General features: G+C 35.5%; 3 protein-coding genes across 9 annotated transcripts in view; 2 read left to right on the top strand and 1 right to left on the bottom strand.

The window, feature by feature from the left end:
• prdm15 (PR domain containing 15) overlaps positions 1–12,976 on the top strand; it is a 35,089-nt gene extending 22,113 nt beyond the window's left edge. Inside the window, exons 18-25 of one of the 2 annotated variants that reach the window (XR_012386452.1) lie at positions 78–197; positions 288–419; positions 3,290–3,373; positions 4,424–4,599; positions 6,933–7,010; positions 7,116–7,307; positions 9,528–10,151; positions 12,255–12,976. Coding sequence is in view for 1 of the 2 variants with exons in the window: in XM_009305497.5 (XP_009303772.1) it covers positions 78–197; positions 288–419; positions 3,290–3,373; positions 4,424–4,599; positions 6,933–7,010; positions 7,116–7,307; positions 9,528–10,073 (1,328 nt within the window). In the remaining variant the exon portion in view is untranslated. Of the gene's footprint in view, positions 1–77; positions 198–287; positions 420–3,289; positions 3,374–4,423; positions 4,600–6,932; positions 7,011–7,115; positions 7,308–9,527; positions 10,629–12,254 lie in introns of those variants that run through there. The other variant, XM_009305497.5, reaches the window with a different exon arrangement.
• mdh2 (malate dehydrogenase 2, NAD (mitochondrial)) overlaps positions 1–16,315 on the bottom strand; it is a 172,983-nt gene that overhangs the window by 113,093 nt on the left and 43,575 nt on the right. The gene's annotated exons all lie outside the window — the stretch shown is intronic.
• The window catches only part of tbl2 (transducin beta like 2), a 10,972-nt gene continuing 8,412 nt past the window's right edge, over positions 13,756–16,315 (top strand). Inside the window, exons 1-3 of one of the 6 annotated variants that reach the window (XM_073913559.1) lie at positions 13,756–13,804; positions 13,905–13,992; positions 14,149–14,226. Coding sequence is in view for 3 of the 6 variants with exons in the window: in XM_073913557.1 (XP_073769658.1) it covers positions 14,109–14,226 (118 nt within the window). In the remaining 3 variants the exon portion in view is untranslated. 6 annotated transcript variants of the gene reach the window in all.

Below are 16,315 nucleotides of genomic sequence, written 5' to 3'. Positions count from 1 at the left end.
CATCATATGCACTGTATAAGGACCCTCGCATTCATGTGCAAACAATAGTATAATAGTCATATGTGATAAACCCTCAGGTGTGAAGAGCCATTGCTGTGAACAGTGTGGAAAGTCGTTTGCCAGGAAAGACATGCTGAAGGAGCATCTGAGAGTTCATGATAACGTCAGAGACTTTCTGTGTGCAGAATGTGGAAAAGGTACGGATATTTTAGCATATCGTAACCATAAATCACCCATAAAGCAATGCATTTACAGTACGATGTTTATGCATTTGTGTTATTCCAAAGGTATGAAGACAAAACATGCTCTACGGCATCATATGAAGCTGCACAAGGGAATCAAAGAATACGAATGTAAAGAGTGTAACCGCAAATTCGCCCAAAAGGTCAACATGCTGAAGCATTATAAAAGACACACAGGTGAGGAGCATATGGAGACTGTGGAATTGTGGGTACATTTTGTTCATCATTTTTCAAAAAAAAAAAAATAAATAAAATAATGAAACGGTTTTAAATTACAACACAATTTATTTCCGATAGAACATTATTCCGATACCATCGTCCATCGCCTATGGTCAATAGACAACACGATGCTAAGCCGGCATCGCCAATCCTCTGCCCCGCCCCCGTCGCAAACCCACTCACGAAAAATACACACTCAGGCCCTGTTTACATTAATACGTCTTAGTGTTAAAATGGCATTTTAGAACGAAAATGATCCACACCATGTTTTACTGAACAGCCCTCCGTCCCCTGAAAACGCACATCATGTGACCACACACACACAAACACAGCCACACACACACACACAGCCACACGCTGTAATGCGCTCCTCTGAGCTCCAGGCAGAGAGCAGTGCACATCGGAGAGTTTATGAAGGGTGTACCACTGGATCGCGTCTCACTATAGTTGTTAAACGTCTCTATGCATTTGCGGGACTCGTAATGCCCCCAAACGAGTGATAAACTCCTGGAAATCGCACGTCTCCCTCCCGGTCCTCAAATAAGTCGCGCACCCTTCTCACCCCCGGATCCCTCCTCCTCCCCCCACTAAACCCAACCACCCCCTTTTTTTTCCACATGATGATGCTGCCATCGTCCATTGCTATGTTTTGCATTAGACATCGTACTATGCCTAATTGGTCGACATCGCCCAACCCTAATATCAAGTTCAAAAAGTAAAAATAAATCTTTCTATGTATCTTTAGCTATGTAAACTATAAAGTCTAATTTTCATATTTGGGACGTAATCAATTTCACGTTTCGTGCCATGTTGTTTAAAAAGCAATTTGCACCACTTATGGGTGTGTTGAGGCGCATTGTTGGTGCTTTGCTATTTTGAGTCAACAGACACAGACCGCACCATTGGCCGTCTAAAAGCTGGTCTAAAGTCAATATCTCAGGGTTTTTATTATTAATGAATGCATTGGTTATGTGCCTATGTGGATCCAAAACACATACACGTTGTGTATTACACACACAGGGATGTACAGCAATACACAAACATCTATAAATGTGAAAAATTTATAGACTAAAATTTAGAAAAAAATATAATTGTTTACATAAATTTAAAAAGTGCATTCGGACACGCTCTTAGTGCTTTTGTGCCATCCGCTTACAACTTTGGACTTCAATATAATAGAGCCTTATGAATGAGTGAAAACATGAGCAATTATTCAGACTCTGAATTGGCTATTGTCATTTTTCTTTTTCATCTTTTCCTCCGGCCATTAGTATTTATTTTCAGCCCTGGGTTCACCTTTGGGCTGCTTCAGCCAATAGCGGAACAGCAACTATCAGGAGGTGGGCATAAAGATAGTAAGCCCCCATCTGATTGGTCAGATTTTGATAAAACAACCCATGCAAAAAATAAACTTTTTTTTTGTTTTGTTATTTTGTTATTAAAGAGTGCATTGATTATATGCCTATATGGATTCGAATTGTGCATACAGGTTGCTTATTTTTACACACACAGTGATTTACAGCAATGCACAAACATCTTTAAATATGAAAAATTAAAGGATTAAAATTTAACAAAAAAATATTGTCTATAAACATTTAAAAAGTGTATCCACACACGCCCTTAGTGCTTTTGTGCCATCTGCTTTAGACTTTGTGCTTAGTTCGTTAAAATACAGCCCTATGAATAAATGAAAACAGAACAGCAACTACAGGGGAGGTGGGGTAAACATAGTAAGCCCCCATATAATTGGTCAAATTTTGATAAATAACCAATGCATAAAATAAAATAAAATAAAATAGTTTTTTTTTGTTATTCTGTTATTAAAGAGTGCATTGGTTATGTGCCTATGTGAATCCTAAATGTGCATAAACATTGCTTATTACACACACAGGGATGTACAGCAATGAAGAAACATCTTTAAATATGAAAAATTATAGGATTAAAATGTAATAAAAAATATTATTGTTTGCATAAGTTTAAAAATTGGATTCGGATACACCCTTAGTGCTTTTGTGTCATCTGCTTTAGACTTTGAGGTTTGATTTTCCATGTCCTGAATCACACATTCAGCTTCACGAGCTATAAAGTCTAATTTTCATTCTTACTTTACTGAGTTAAAATTTTGTATTAAATAACTACTTTCTGTGTTATTTGTCATTTCAGTGATAAAAGTATATATTTTGTGTCTGTGTGTGTGTGTTCTGGTCAATAAAAATGCATAATAGTCTGTTGAGCTCTGATAGAAAAAGCATGCAAGTTGCTCCAAGTGATGTCACTTCCTCTGGTGGGAAACTCACGAAAGCATTGAGGAAAGCCACTATTCTTCATTTGGACAGAATTTTTAGGATACACCAATAGAAGAATAGTTACAGTATATGTCAACCCTGTTATTCTGATATTACAGTGAAGTTTTCATTTATTAAAACACAAAAACAATAATATGAAAAATAAATAAAAATCTGTTTTAGACATGGCATGTGGGGCGTCTGGTTTAAGGTTAGCATCTTGAAGCACAGCACATAGTGGTGGAAAATATCAACTCTGTTACTGTCAGCTCTGTTGGTGGTTTAAAACAGGTTCAACAACAATTAGTAACAGAATCAACTGTTTCTTATCACATTTAAAAATGCTTCAGTATTTTACATTAATAACAGATTTGTTTTACTGTAAATGATACATTTGTTGTGTATATCCTTTAAGCAAAATGAATGCAAAATGCTTCAAATGTGCCCTCAGTTATGGAATGAGTCATATACAGAAGTATAATAATAAACATGATGCATATAATAAAATGTATATAAATTGAATGTAATAATGTATTCCTCCAGGCACAAAGGACTTCATGTGTGAACTGTGCGGGAAGACGTTTAGCGAGAGAAACACAATGGAGACGCACAAGCTTATTCATACAGGTATAGCATGTTACACTGATTGCGTTTCAGTAAACTGTTTACTATCAAAAGGCTGCAATTTACTGATTTAAGCTGAAATCATGGTGACTCATCAAAATAAAGTCAATAGTAGGGCTGCACGATACTGGAAAAATAGGTGATATGCCATACTGTTGTTGAGTATTGCGATAATAATATTATTTACGATATAAATCTTTTCTAGAAAAATGCTATTTTTTATTAGCTATGTTTTAAAACCATTTATTTATTTAATGATATTAAAGTAAATGGGTAAAAGACATTTTCTAAAAAAAAAAAAAAAACTGTGTAAAGTTGCAAAAATGTAGTCTTTAAGGGCGTACTCACACTATGCTATCCGAACCGTGCCCAGGCGAACCGTTTCCCGGTTGGCTTGACAAGTGTGAGTGCTCCCAATTGGGCTCAGGCATGGTTCAGTTGGCCGGCCCTGACCTAGTTGGAAGAGGTGTGCCAGAGTGCGGTTCGGTTGTAGTGTGAGTGCAAAGCACGCCTGAGCCCGAAACTGAAGACTCAACGTGACTTTTATGGGACTGCTTCATATGAATTTATTAATCATTTTTACTTTTCAATGAACACAAACTGTCATAGCTTATTAAAGACGCAAACCCCTGGCTGCACGTCATCTTCAGCAAACCTAATACCTGCAGCACGAGGGCTTTTATAATCATTTATGAAAGTCAAAAGCGGTGGATCTGTTTAGCAAAATATTTGACTGCGTGTCACTGCATCCTAAACGACTAAAAATAATACAAAACGATAAAACTAAAGCAATGTCCTCTGTGCTGAGCGAGATCGCTTCTTTTCCTGTTAAACTGAACAACATGTCATCGATAACTTAAGCATGCTCCGGCTGGGATCCAATGTATATACTATTAATGCGATAATGCTAATTTTGTGATATATTATGCAGCCCTACTGAATAGCTACTAGCATTTGAGAGTAAAACAACTGATATAAAGACAAAAAAATGAATTAATGATTGCTTCTGAGGTCTTTTGGAAGGTCTGTGAATTTACTGTCTCTCTTTAACAGTTGGAAAGACGTTTTCATGCTCCGTGTGTGACAAGAAGTACGTGACGCAGTACATGCTTCAGAAACACACACAGTTGACCCATGAGAAGGTGGAAGCTCAGAGCTGCCATCTGTGCGGCACCAAAGTCTCCACACGGGCCTCCATGAACCGCCACATGCGCCGAAAACATCCCGAGGTGACTTACTGTTTATTTTTTCACTGAAAAGACCATTTGCATATTGATGGTAATTAAATAACTTTAATTAAAGCACACTGGTGTGTAATATGACCAGAAAGATGTTAATGATGTGCCAACAATGACAGAAAAATAACTTAAATTGTATAATTCGTACATTTTAAAATCACATTTGGCATATACATTTAAAGCATCAAACCAATAAGAGTGTAGTATGGATGAACGAATGTTTGATTTTATTTATTTAATATAATATGTATATTTAAATTTAATCATATTTATATATAAACATATTATCATTATAAATTTAATATTAATAATATAATTATTATTATTATTATTAAGACAAGAATGATCTATTTTAGCATTTAAATATCTTTTTTTAAGGATCATAGTGTTACCCTAAAATCTAAAATCATATTATTTAGTGCTGTTTAACAATTAATTGTGTACAAAATAAGTTTTATATATGCGTGTACGGTGTATATTTAAATATTTTGTATTAAGATACTATTAACATTTTTAATATGTGTTATATGTATATATGTACAGTTGAAGTCAGAATTATTAGCCCCCCTTTGAATTTTTTTTTTTTTTTTAATATTTCCCAAATGATGTTTGACAGAGCAAGGAAATTTTCACAGTATGTCTGATAATATTTTTTCTTCTGGAGAAAGTCTTTAGTTGTTTTTTTTCGGCTAGAATAAAAGCAGTTTTTAATTTTTTAAACAACATTTTAAGGTCAGAATTATTAGCTCCTTTAAGCTATATTTTTTAATAGTCTACAGAACAAACCATCATTATACAATAACTTACCTAATTACACTAACCTGCCTAGTTAACCTAATTAACCTAGTTAAGCCTTTAAATGTCATTTTAAGCTGTATAGAAGTGTCTTGAAAAATATCTTGTCAAATATTATTTACTGTCATCATGGCAAAGATAAAATAAATCAGTTATAAAAACTATTGTGTTTAGAAATGTGTTCAAAAATCTTGTCTCCGTTAAACAGAAATTGGAAAAAAAAAATAAACAGGGGGGCTAATAATTCTGACTTCAACTGTATGTATATATATATATATATATATATATATATATATATATATATAAACAGAAGACAATTTCAGATGGCACTTACAGTTTTTTGCATCTAAACTCTTCACATATATATATAGTGTGAAGATTTTAGATGCAAAAAACTCTTAGTGCCATCTGAAATTGTCTTCTGTTTTTTCATGTTAAAAGAGATGAAAATAACCTATTCTTTGCCATAATAGTTAAATTACTGAACCTAGACATAACACAGGAGCCTGAGAAATATGCCAATTTTAGATGAAAATTTCAGATGGCACTTAGAGGTTTTTGCATCTTAAATGCAAAATTCATTCATTTTCCTTCGGCTTAGTCCCTTATTTATCAGGGTTCGCCACAGCGGAATGAACCGCCAGCTTATCCAGCATATGTTTTACAAAGCGGAAGCTCTTCCCTCCGCCACCCAGTACTGAGAAACATTCATACACACTCATTCACATACATACACTATGGCCAATTTAGTTTATTCAATTCACCTATAGCACATGTTTTTGGACTGTGAGGGAAACCAGAGCACCCGGAGGAAACTTACACTAACATGGGAAGAACATGCAAACTCCACTTTGAAATGCCAACTGACCCAGCCAGAACTCGAATCAGCGACCTTCTTACTATGAGGCAACAGTACTAACCACTAAGCCACCGTGTCGCCTTATATATTTATTCATTCATTTTCTTGTCGGCTTAGTCCCTTTATTAATATGGGGGTCGCCACAGCGGAATGAACCACCAACTTATCCAGCACGTTTTTACGCAGCTGATGCCCTTCCAGCCACAGCCCATCCCTGCGAAACATCCATACACACTCATTTCCACACACACACTCATAGACTACGAACAATTCACTTGTACCGCATGTCTTTCAACTGAGAACGCAGGGAGAACATGCAAACTCCACACAGAAACGCCAACTGAGCCGAGGCTCGAACCAGCGACCTTCTTGCTGTGAGGCAACAGCACTACCTACTGCGCCACTGCATCGCCCGCCTTATATATACACAATATGCCCAGACCTCTGTAAATGCAAATTTTTGTTTGTGTGTGTAATTAGTTGTTATTAATCATTTAGCAGCACTAATTTTTTATAATTTTATATATTGCCACAACCCTTTAATCCACTAGGCAAAATTTTAATCATTTATAATATTACTAAATTTATCATAATGATGTATTATATTAAAAGATTATAAATAAGTATCTAACCAGATTCTGACAACATTTGACATGTGGTTCCTCTCTAGATCGTGGCGGTACGATTGAGTGAATTTGATATTTCAGAACCATCAACAGTCGACGCCTCCACCATCAGTATTGCACAGGTTTGTATTTTAAATTCCTATATTTCATGCGAATGAAAACGAAAGGAGGATAGTTTTGCATATGGGACATTTGAATATTTTTTATTAATAATCATTGCTTTTCAGCCTCCTCTGACTCTGGACAAAAGCTCTCTTACTGAAAAAGTCTCCAGGAACTCCAAGAAGAGGGCAAAACTCCTTCCTCATGAGCCCGAGCTGTCAGATTCAGACGAGTACAGCGACTTCACCAGCAAAAACACTGAGTTTCCTGCTGCTGTGGGAGATGAAACCAACTCTGCCGTACAGAGCATTCAGCAGGTACATATAACATATAATCAAATAACATGTACATTACTATATAGCAAATGCATATAGTTTCCTGAACTGAGCATTGAATTGCACTGTTACCTTATGGTGTATTTAACACTGTATTTTGTGTGATGTGTGTTCCTTCGACAAATAAATTTCCCCCTGGGATTAATGAAGTGAAATTAATCAATCAATAATAATAATAATTGAACTATATTGATAAACAGATATTTTATTTCATACAAGTTGCCCCCCCCTCCCCAAGTCACTTGCAGTTGCAGTGGGTTTAAAATAATAATAAAAAAGAAGCACACTATTAATATTTGTAATTTTTTTAAAGAATAAAAAGGAACACATGAAATTTATTGACTACAGTCAATAATGTTTTTAATTTTAATAATACTTCACAATTGTACAGTTTTTACTGTATTTTTGATCAAATAAATGCAGCCTTAAAGGTGGGTGTACACTGGTCGGAAGGAAAGGATCACATGCTTACTAAGGAAAGATTTGGAAAAAGAAAGCCATGCCCCCATACTCAATATTTAGCTTCAGTTGGAAGTACATTAACATACTGAAAAGTCTCAGCAACTTCCGGTTCACGTTGACTTTAAAGTCTGTGTGGAGTCAAATTTCTCAATGTTTATTTTGCCAGCTCACATTGTTATTCTTAAGATGAATATTTAATCCACTGAAAAAAAAAGTTTGTTTTGGTAATCTTCGATCAACGTCTGACCATTTGCTTCTTCCTTTAGAGTGGTGATCCTTCTGTTGACATCAACATGAGCGCTATGTAAGATTATTAGTATTCTTAACCACGCCCCTCTTATTTAGATAGCTATGAGGGAATGATGCGCAAAAGAAAGCCCTGCCTCCTACTTAATATTCTGTTTCAGTTAAAAGTACATTAACATACTAAAATAAAAGTCTCAGCAACTTCCGGTTCACATAGACTTTAAAGTCTATGTCGAATCAAAATTCTCAATGTTTATTTTGGCAGCTCATGTTGTTATTCCTAAACTGAATAATTAATCTGTGCAAGTTAATCTCCTAAAAAAAATTTGGTTTCGATAATCTTCAATCAACGACTGACCATTTGCTTCCATCTTTAGAGTAACGATCCATCTGATGACGTCAACATGAAGGCTTCCATAGTAGCTGTATATCAGTATTCCTAACCACGCCCCTCTTAGATAGCTATGAGGAAATGATGTGCAAAAGAAAGCCCCGCCCCCTACTTAATATTCAGTTTGAGTTGAAAGTACATTAACATACTGAAATAAAAGTCTCAGCAACTTCCGGTTCACGTGGACTTTATAGGGTACTTAACTGCAACGAAAATGCAAACTTAGATGAACCAAAGTGAGCCAACTTCTGGTAAACCGTAACACACAGTGGAAGAGCGGCTTTAGTGAGCAGAATAGTCTTCTTCTTAAAGGGCTCCAATTTTGGCCCTATAACAAGATGTAAAATAAGAAGCCTATTTTATTTCTCCAGAAAGCATCTGTAAAGTTTCAAGTCAACAGATGAAAAATAGCCATTCTTGGCTAATTCTGGCACATTTTACAGTAATGTTTATTAATGTGCATTGACCCTGTAAACAAATAAACTAAACTAAAAAATAAATAAATAATAAATATCCATCAGATTATCAAATATACCCTGTTGAAAATGTCAATTTTTTGGTCAGAGGGAATTGTAGCTATTTTTGTGCCTGTGCCTTTAAATGAATATAAGCTGGTTCTCCTCAACGTCTCAAAGTAGGTTCTTCCCTGCCAACTCTCAGGACATTTCGTTTCAAAGAAGAATAATCTTTGTCGAATGTCAGGATATACACATAAAAAGAGAGAGCAACTCGGACACATTGAAACCTTCCACAGTCAAAAATACCAGAGTAAGATGAATAAGCCACACAGAAATGCTGTTACAGCATTCATGCGTACACACACAAACACACTCACACACATGTAACACATTGTGCAGTTTTTACTGATCTGCTCATGGCAAATATGACAGGATGTCCACCAAATGAGTAAATATGCTGATCTTATTGATCTCAAACAGGGGGCAACATGGTGGGTCTTTGGTGACCCCTGATGAATATGGGACTAATCTGAAGGAAAGTAAATAAACGAACGAACGAACGAACGAACGAATGAATGAATGAATGGTCTCAAATATCTACTTCTGTGTATTGACAAATCTCCTCTGCCCAATGTACACACACAGGTGGTAGTGTTGACCGACCCCAGCGCCCCTCCGGTGTCTTCCAGTTCAGTCAATTTAACCAACATCACCGTGACCCCCATCACAACCCCTGCTCCTGCCCAGTTTAGTAACCTGCAGCCGGTGGCTGTCAGTCACCTTACTCCATCTGACCGGCCGCTCACTCTAGACAGCTCCATCCTCACTGTGACCTTTGACACTGTCAGCGGCTCAGCCATGCTGCACAACCGGCCGCCAGATCTCCAGTCCGAGGCTGTGGGCACGGTGGGGGCCACGGCTCCACAATCGGTTGCACATTTTATCAACCTCACCACCTTCGTCAACCCCCTTCCCCATCAGCTGGAGCAGCCTGCTTTAACCTGGCGGCCCGTGGCAGCCGATGGAGCTCACACCGCCAGCATAGATGACCCTCAGACAGACACAGCGGCCCCTCAAGGGCCTTCGGATCAGCCACAAACACTCCCAGAACAAAGACATCAGATTCAGACGCAAGTCACAGGACCTGCTCAACAGCAGACCACCGCTGCGCCACAGATGTTCAGCTACTGAGACTTGAAGATTTATTAGAGCTAAGGTCAGATTTTTGGAAGTTAATTTGGACCAATGTGATCGTAATCAAGCACTTCTGTTTGTTAAAGGAACACTCCACTTTTTTGGAAAATAACATGTCCTCTAAAAAAACTCAAATGTTTAACTTTAGAGCAGTGTTTCTCAACCACGTTCCTGGAGGACCACCAACACTGCATGTTTTGAATGTTTCTTTTGTCTGTCCCACCCATTACAGGTCTTTCAGTCTCTGCTAATGAACTGATGATCTGAATCCGGTGTTTGGTTAAGGAGACACTGAAATTGTGCAGAGCTGATGGTTCTCCTGGAACATGGTTGAGAAACACTGCTCTAAAGTTAAACATTTGAGTTTTATCATGTTTGAATGAATTCCGCCGATGTTTGGGTCTAGCAGGAGCACTTTTAACTTAGCATAAATAATTACATCGGATTAGACCATAAGCGTCTTTCTCAAAAATGAAGAGTTTAGATTATTTTCCAATTTAAAGCTTGACTCTTCTATAGTTACATCTTGTACTACGACTGAAGGAAAATAAAGATAATAGGAATAAAATATTATAATTAATCAAATTAGAATATAATTAAAATTAGATTATAAGAATATTTTTTATAGACTGAAAAGCAACTTTTCATTTTCCTTCAGTCTTACATGATGTAACTGCAAAAGTGTCAAGCTGTAAATAGAATAATTAACAAAAGTCTTTGGCCATTTTAGTGAGATGCTAATGGTCTAATCCGATTCAATGATTTATGCTAAGCTATGCTAAAAGTGCTCTAAAAAGTGATGCAGAGATCGCCTGAATGGATTCAAAAATGATAAAACTAAACCTTAGTATCTCTTTATTATAGCTACACAATGTGAATCATTTATTAACCATTAGCTAACAGTGAATTCATTACCTGTTAAGCATTAACTCTACATTAATAGATGTTAGTAAGCAGTTAATTATTGTGGCATTATAAGAACATATATATATATATATATATATACATACATACATACATAATGTGCTTAATGATTGTATTTTCATAGTTTGTTAATTATAATTTTTTATTACTAAATTAATTATTGCACTATTAACAAATCAGTTATTTGAGAGAAGTTTCTGGTTTTAAAAGATTATTGAGAATGCATAAATAAATGTTTAATAAACTATTTAAATTAACATTTATTGTTCTTACTATTCAGGCATATATTAATAGTAATTTGCATGTTCACAAATGCTTTATTAACTCAACTTCATCCAGTTTTGTCACCTAATCAAAGACTATTTATGCTTTATAAATCCCTAATAAATGACAATTGAAGGCTCAGTTATAGTCTAAACAGGAACAAAAGACAGTAAATGACTTAATTCATTTCTGTTTGTTTGAAGATACACAGATGAAACCGTATCGAATGAAAATGAATCTTTGCAATCTTATGTAAAGTGAAATGACTGTGCAGTTTAAACGTCACTAAATAACATTGAAAAGTTGCATCATAATATATTGTTAAATTATTATATTGTTGTTGTTGTTTTATCCAATTGTTTGTTGTGTTTTGACACTCCTGTTATTCAGTAATGTTTAAACTTTACAGTCATTTTACTTTTAGATAGGATTGCAAAGATGTATTGTTCATTTGATATTGAGCCTTTAATTGTCTTTATTTTATTTATCACGGATTTATAAAGCTTAAATAGCCCTCGCTTTAGATTAGGTCACAAAACAGGATAAGGCTGAGTTAATTGAGCATTTATTAACATACACATTAACTATTAGTATATGCCTAAATAATAATATATAAAGATGTTGAATTAAATAGTTTATTAGTTATTTACTCACTCATCATGAATGATCTTAAAAAAAAAACACAACTATTAAATACAAATGATTTGTAAATAATGCGATACTAAATTTTGTCATGAAAAATAATCATTAAAAAAGTATGAAAGTACAATCATTAAGAAGATTATAAATGTGCTTATAAGTCAAAAACAGAGCATTTGTTTCTGCAGTTATAAACTGCTTATAAATGTCTATTAATGTAGAGGTAATGCTTAACAAATAATGAATTCACTATTTGCTAATGCTTAATAAATGATTCATAGTGTGTAGCTATTATAAAGTGTTACAAACAGGGGTAACTCTAATTGTAAAATGACCCTATTTCCAAAAAAGGTGGAGTGTTTCTCTCAAAGTTTAATTTGAGTTGATTTAAAAGAAGAGCTGCACATTATTTAGATCATGGGAGGTGATCTTCTTTAGTTGGTTGATAAATGCATTAAATGAAATTTGAAAGGGATCGTTCACCTGAAAATGACCATTGTGTCATCGTTTACTCACTCTCTGTTTGTTGCAAATCTATTTAATTTCCCTTTTTTCTGTCCAACATAAATACTATAAATATAAAGTATTACATAAGATATTTTGAAGAATGTTGAAAACTGGTAGACACTGACATGCATAGTAGGACAAAATGCTATGGATGTCAATGGATACTGGTTTCCAATATTTTGAAAAAAAAAAAAAAATATATATATATATATAGATAGATATTTTTAGAATATCTGAAATAGAAAATATATAGAGATTTTTAACAGAAGACCGATTTGGAGCCACTTCAAGGTGAGTAAATTGTGATTACATTTAACATTATTGGGGTGAACTATCCCTTTAAAAGGAAGCAGGATTTTAGTTTTTGAGAATAAGGACAAAGTTATATTTGTTGTAGGATGTCATTCTGTAGCACATGTGGATCAATGATGTCAAAAAGAGTAAATTAATAGAAATCTAATACCTGGATAGATTGTATTGTACGTGCAAACTGGAATTATTTTCTAAATTGTATTTTTTTTTTAAGAAAAATGAATTGTCCTAATAAATGCATGTATGGAGCTGGACTTGGTTGTGTTGGACTTGAAATAATTGATAAGATGTAAATGAAGTACATATGATATCACGTGTAAATAAACAAGGAACAAAGGACATTTTTAGCAATAAAATGTCATTGGTTACGCGAGAGAGATTTATTTAAGTAAATAGAACATTCCCTCTAGGCTAGGAGAATGTTTGCTTAATGTTGTCCTTTAAGATGTCATTATAAAAACAATGTTTGGGGAAGTTTAGATTTCGGTTATCAAAAAAGAGAATGTTTCCAGAACATTCTTATTTCATTGCCATCAAAAAATTACAAACCGAAATCATACAAGAATGTTAGCCGGATGTTCTTTGATTGCTGGTCCCTAATTATTGTGCATGATCCAAATGCAAAAACATATCATGAAATTTGTTAGGGGTCCTTAAAGGGATGAAAAAAATAATAATTCAGTAATCATTTATTCATCTATTGTTCCAGAACAGTTTTTTTAACACGAAAAAAGATACATTGAAGAATGTTCGAGACCGGTAACTATTAAGAAAAGCAAATACTATGTAAGTCGATGCATGGTTACAGGTTTCCAACATGCTTTAGTATATATTCTTGTGTGTTCAACAGAACAAAAGCACTCAAACTTGTTAGGAACAGGTCAAGGATGAATAAGTAAATGACATTAGTTAAATTTTAGGGTGAACTAACCCTTAAATAAATTTCTGCCGAGACTCCAAACCGCTAGAGTCGCTAAGAGCTCGATCTTTCGCCTGAACTCCTTCGCTCAACAAGGAAGGAGAGAATTATGCCACTTGTACGCATGCGCAGTGCTGAATAGCCATCTGGCACTCGATCCCTAGTAAGTTAATTCATTCTTTCAGACAACAACCTCTTTATGAGGATTCATTTCATACAGACATCTCATTTAATAGGTGCTGCATATTTTTAAACATATACAGGGGATTGTCAAGTCAGTCTGGGAAGTTTGATGCACCGGGACAGCCAGAAGTAAAGCTGCCAGCGGGTCACTGGAGTGAAGTGAACTAAGTGCGACTCGAGTTACAGAAACGCAGATCTTCTGCTATACAGCAAGTCTTATATCGTATATGCTATAGTCTGTTTACCTGTGTCAGGAGTGATAACGTGGCACAAAGCCCTCCAAGATGGAGTTTGCAGCGATCTTTGCTCTGTCGCTACTGATAGGCGCGCTGGTTGTGTTGGTGGCCGTGGCGGTTGGCAGACAGAAAGGCGAATTGTCAGAACAGAAGAAAGACTCCCCTGGTGAGTGTTTTTTTATTCACCTTTACAAACTTAAAAGAATAATTCACTTCAAAATGAAACAAATCTGTCAGCATTTACTTGTTTCATGCCAGTTTAAATTTCTTCTGTTGAACGCAAAAGATATTTAAACGAGGATGGAAACCTGTAACCATTGACTTCCATTGTGTTTTATACTATGTTAGTCAATGGTTACAGGCTTCTTCAAAATATCCTCTTTTGTTTTTAACAAAATATAAATAATAAATAAAGGTTTTGTATGGTGAGTATATTTTGGGTAAACTATCCTTGTCAGTAAAATTTTACTAGGGAAAATGAATAATTGATGTAAAGTTGGTTTATGTTCGGACATTAGTTTTTTTTTTTTTAACAAAGTGACAACTACTAAAATACTATGGTAAAACAAATTCTATGGAAGTTGATGTTTACAGGTTTCCAGCATGCTTCAGTATTTAATCTTCTGTGTTTTACAGAATAAAAACACTCAAACTGGTTTGGAACCAGTCAAGGATGTGTAATTACATAATTTCTATTTTGGGGTTAACTAATTAAACTAACTAATTAAAATTAAGTAAGGAAAACTAATAATTGAGGTAAAGTTGGTTTATATTCGGGCATTCGTTTATTTTTCTTGAACAAAGTGACAACTAATCAAAATACTATGAAAAAAAAATTCTATGGAAGTCGATGTTTACAGGTTTCCAAGATGCTTCAGTATTTCATCTTGTGTGTTTAACAGAACAAAAAACACTCAAACTTAATTCATTCATTCCTTTTCTTTTTGGCTTGAACCCTTTATTAATCTGGGGTCGCCACAACGGAATGAAACGGCAACTTATCCAGCAAATGTTTTACGCAGCAGGTGCCCTTCCAGCTGCAAACCATCCCTGGAAAACATCCATACACACTCATTCACACACACACACACTACGGTCAATTTTAGCATACCTAATTCACCTATACCACATGTCTTTGGACTGTGGGGGAAACCGGAGCACTTGGAGGAAACCCACGGGAACACGGGGAGAACATGCAAACTCCACACAAAAATGCCAAGTGACCCAACCGAGGCTCAAACCAGCAACCTTGCTGTGCGTCACCGCCTCGCCCAACAGTCAAACTTGTTTGGAATAAGTCAAGGATGAGTAAATTACATCATTTCCATTTTTTTGGGTGAACTAACCCTTAAATAAGTTTCTTAATTAAAAGTAAGGAAAATTACTATTTGAGGTAAAGTTGGTTTATATTCAGACATTCGTTCATTTTTTTTTTTAACAAAGTGACAACTTGTGACAAGATTCCTAAATTCTTTTCCATGTTACTTTGTGTAATTGGGTCTGAAATCACATGATAATTCAAAACAACATTTGCACCATTTAATTGACATTAAACAATGTTGCACTTTGCTAGTCATTGCCTGATAATATGACTTTATGCCTGATATGGTGTGAGTGCGGGCCGTCGGTGGAGACGGGAGGGGGGACAAGCGTGCTTTGGCCCGGTTCGAGGCAACTGTACCTAGTGTGAGTACGGCCTCAGTCAGTAGTCGGAGGGAGGGGCGGATATAAAAGGTGTCTGGCACAAGCTTCTCCACAGCAACAGACAGAAGGCTCGGCTGAGCGAAAAAAATAATTCATTGCATCACTATTTTTGTTAAATAGATTTTTGTACCTTAATTGGGTTCCAAAGGCAGTTTATAAACTTGTAGCAGAGTTGAAGCAGAGTTTGATTGGGATATTCTATTACGCTGCATTATTGACGTCTGCAACTGGGTGCTCTGTTTATGCAACGTTAGCTCACGGTAATTTAGACAATAGACTGATGATAGAGTAACGTTAACATTCGTTTATAAAGGTTAAAACGATGCTTTTGCAGTTGTGTCGAATAGTATCCACTTATGGGAGTTATATTGTACGTCTACATTACTGTCTTTTGCAGACAGCAAGATTTATGCTATAGGCTAGTTAACCTTAGCATAGCTTCCCGTCACTTTTTATTAACTTGAAACTCCTCAAATACATTTGGGCACCATGAAAAAGAGTGAAAAAGACTGCTGCTGAGCCATTTCTTGGTCCTCCACCAGTCAAAAGAA

Source organism: Danio rerio, chromosome 10 (genome assembly GCF_049306965.1).
Source record: "Danio rerio strain Tuebingen ecotype United States chromosome 10, GRCz12tu, whole genome shotgun sequence".
NCBI classification, from domain to species: domain Eukaryota; kingdom Metazoa; phylum Chordata; class Actinopteri; order Cypriniformes; family Danionidae; genus Danio; species Danio rerio.
The sequence above is the reverse complement of the archived record's forward strand: the minus strand, read 5'-3'. Positions and strand labels throughout refer to the sequence as shown.